At 35.2% G+C, this 3330-nt stretch overlaps 1 protein-coding gene across 1 annotated transcript; it reads right to left on the bottom strand.

Moving 5' to 3' along the window:
- Positions 1 to 1162: 1162 nt before the first annotated feature.
- LOC148627476 (uncharacterized) lies at positions 1163 to 3099 on the bottom strand. Its single transcript, XM_088573833.1, has one exon. It carries the CDS (start codon positions 2947 to 2949, stop codon positions 1498 to 1500), a length of 1452 nt encoding a protein of 483 aa, XP_088429959.1. The 5' UTR covers positions 2950 to 3099; the 3' UTR covers positions 1163 to 1497.
- Positions 3100 to 3330: the final 231 nt, after the last annotated feature.

The following is a 3330-nucleotide window of genomic DNA, read 5'->3' as shown; positions in this document are numbered from 1 at the left end:
AATACATTTTTTTTCTATTATAGAAAAAAGTTTGGAAAGTAAAAAAGTTAAGACAATGAAGACAACCATATTTATAAAAACGCTAGAAGAAGAAAGATATTATCTAATACCTGCATATAAAGTATCTTGAATGTGACATGTTTCAGAAAGTTCAAGAAAACCCAAGTGTTTCATGAATGATAGCTTATGATGCTTAGCAAGCCGCAAACAAACTTTCTTTGACTTTTCTGACGGTTCTCTACATTCATTTTACCTTAACGAAGAAGGCATATACATATGGAGATATTTATACATTCATAAATCCTTGCCTGATCATATAGAATTACCATTAAACCCAGTAATCCTGAGTTTTGATGAAGTAATACAAACACATATGCAGTGGACCATTCCTTAAAACGGATCAAAACTACTTAAAAGCTACTTGTACTAAATCTCTGCGGTTTTATAATTCATAGGACGGGTACTATACCTTTTGCAGTACTCAAAGTTCTTAGTATTAGTTTACATTAAAAAAATATATAGTAAGTATGAATGACCTATTCCCGGCATGCATGTAACAGTTACTCCTGTTGTGTAGCCTTTTGGCACTTCTGTCGAAATGATACTATTTAATAACCTCATTAGAGATGAAATATCAAAATTTTTATGTTGCAATGCGATGGACATAAACTCGCCATGATCAATATCTATAAAAATTAAATATTAATTATCATTATGTGTACAATTGTTTGCAATAAAACTATGAATGGTCTTCGTCTTTCATTGTTCACTGTTTTTCTAAAAAAAAATACACTCAGAAGACTTCTTTTATCGCAAATACCTAGAAACTGTTCAAGGTGAAATTCTGAAGCAGTTTAAATTAAATTATTAAGAAATATGTTTTACTCTAATACCAGTTAAGGACTTCTGATAATTTTTGCATTGAAAGGATAGAAAAACTCCTTGAAGTTTACAAATATTCAGATATTCTGTAAAATTTGTATTTTTTTGTCACTTTGTGGTATAGGAAATTGTGTCCCTACACCTTTGGAGCTTTTCTTCGAAAGCTCAGATTCTAATTGTGCAAGTCATTGATGGGAGATAAAATGCAACAGTTCTCAAAAGCTGAAGATTGATACAAGCATAAATACTGGTATTTTAAAGGCATTATTCAACTACAAAGCACCCTGTATTAAATATGTATTTACCATTCATATAGAGGTATATTGTGTACACCTGATAATATTTTTATGTCAAAATGTCACGATGTGGTTGATAAAATGTTAAATAGAGCGACTGAAATGGCTCGTGATGACAAGAGTGCATGGCCGCAGGTTTACAAGGTATAATAGTCGTTTCAACATTAAAAACATGAACTACATTCTGTTCAAGGAGCGATGCATGCGGTACTCCTGATAAGTTAGTAAACTTACAAAAGATATACTTCATAATGCTGTAAATTCCACCCGTTAGGAGTTCAAGTATTTTGATTATTGCGGAAAAGTTCTAATATTACCATTAGCTGTCATAATCCGGGTTGTTTTCAACTTGAATTTTACGAAGACTTTCCATGTCATACTCGGGAGCTCTGTCACTGTATTTTACTACATCCGGTGGCGGCACTGATTCTGACTTCCGTTCCTCGCGTCTCCAAGCCTTTTGTTGAATTTTATTTCCCGTTTGTAAATCATTTACAGGCACATTTCTGGCATGCTTAATTTCTAACGATTGCATATCTAGATGATATTTATTTCCATGTGACTTGACTATTCCATCCTTTTTTGGAGTATTCAAAGCTGCTCGAATATTCACTGATTCGGCATCGAGCATTCCTCCTCGGTGAGTATCTTCATCACCTCGTATTTGTTCGTTTACCTTGTCCAATTTCGGTACAGACAGGGCACTCTTAATCAACACAGAATTTGCATCTAAATGAACGGGTTTTGGTACCCCCTGGTCGTAATGTGATCTACAGTAGATATGTATATCCAAGTCGTCGTTTTTGTTGTGACAGAAGTTTTTCAAATTAAGTTTTGTTCCACACACTTTACATGAAAAACATCCTTTATGATAAACAACATCTTTGACTGGACCTATCTTTTCCATTGGGTACACTTTTTTCATACACCGGTAACACTGATCCTGAGGGTATTTAGTTTCGAATTTCAGTGAAGATCCCCGCGTCGGTGGAGGTTTTTGAACATTTGGGGATTTAGGTTCACTAATTTGTCGGTAAGTCATAGGCGATCTCGGTGAATTTGGACCAGAAATATTTCCTGACAATGGCGAAAGTGGCAAACTTAATCCACTCCCGCTAGACGGTGATGCTGGACCAGAAGATGTCGTGCTGCTGGTCTCAGAAAGATGTAGTTGCCGTCTACTTGATATGTTTGGAGTATTAGGTGATGATAAGTTCAGGGGCGTTAGTGATAGTGGACTCTGTATCCACGCGTCATCATCATCCTCATCGTCGAAGTCGACTTTAGCATCTGGAATTAGATCTCTCTTTACAGTCTTCCGCAAATCAACGGCTGATGGTATATTTTGATGAAGTTGCAGATAAAGAGCTAATTGTTGTGGGTCAAACTTAGAAGTGTCTATTGACTGACCCGAGAACATATTCATTGGTAGTGTTACTCCGTCCATGGATGATTGTGACATCTGCATAGATGGCATCTGTGTCGTTGGTGATAAAGGCATGACACCTGGCATCATTCCTGGTGAAGATGGCACCAAATTTGGCACTGTTGGATACGACATTGGTGTTGTTACAGTAGAATTTGTGTATAAATTTGGTTGAAGTCCATTTGAAAAAGTTAAATTTCCCATTTGAGCGTTTATTTGCATCTGTTGTAACGCTATCAATTGCTCTGTAGTAAAATTTGTACTTGCTAAATTCTGTTGCGGTGGTAAGCCAGTGAATGTTCCAGATCCGTTCATATTTTGATTCATGCTAGAGTTGAAATCCATTACCAAAACAGGTGGAATCTAAATCCTAACTTGACTTAATAAAAGAATTCTAAACAGATGTTTTCGGTCGACCTAAACATTCTTTAAACGAATGTATGTCCTCGTTTTATATTGAGACTATATACACTTGTAAAAATGACAAATGGTGGGTTAGGTTTCAATGTCATGGTTGGAAGATCTCACCAATCATACTACTTATTACCATAAATTTACATTGTTCGCAGATTCTTAACCCAAATTCTTGTTATGAAATAGTAGATTTAAAAGAAAAACAATCAACATTTCAATAATGGAGATTTTGTAGATTGGAATTAGAAGGAATTTTCTCCGTGTGAATTAAATTTAAATCACAGAAAGGCTTGATTTCTTTCTAATCTGTTC

Source organism: Perna viridis, chromosome 1 (assembly GCF_037379345.1).
Source record: "Perna viridis isolate PV_CMFRI_1.1 ecotype Kerala chromosome 1, ASM3737934v1, whole genome shotgun sequence".
Lineage (NCBI taxonomy): Eukaryota > Metazoa > Mollusca > Bivalvia > Mytilida > Mytilidae > Perna > Perna viridis.
The sequence above is the reverse complement of the archived record's forward strand: the minus strand, read 5'-3'. Positions and strand labels throughout refer to the sequence as shown.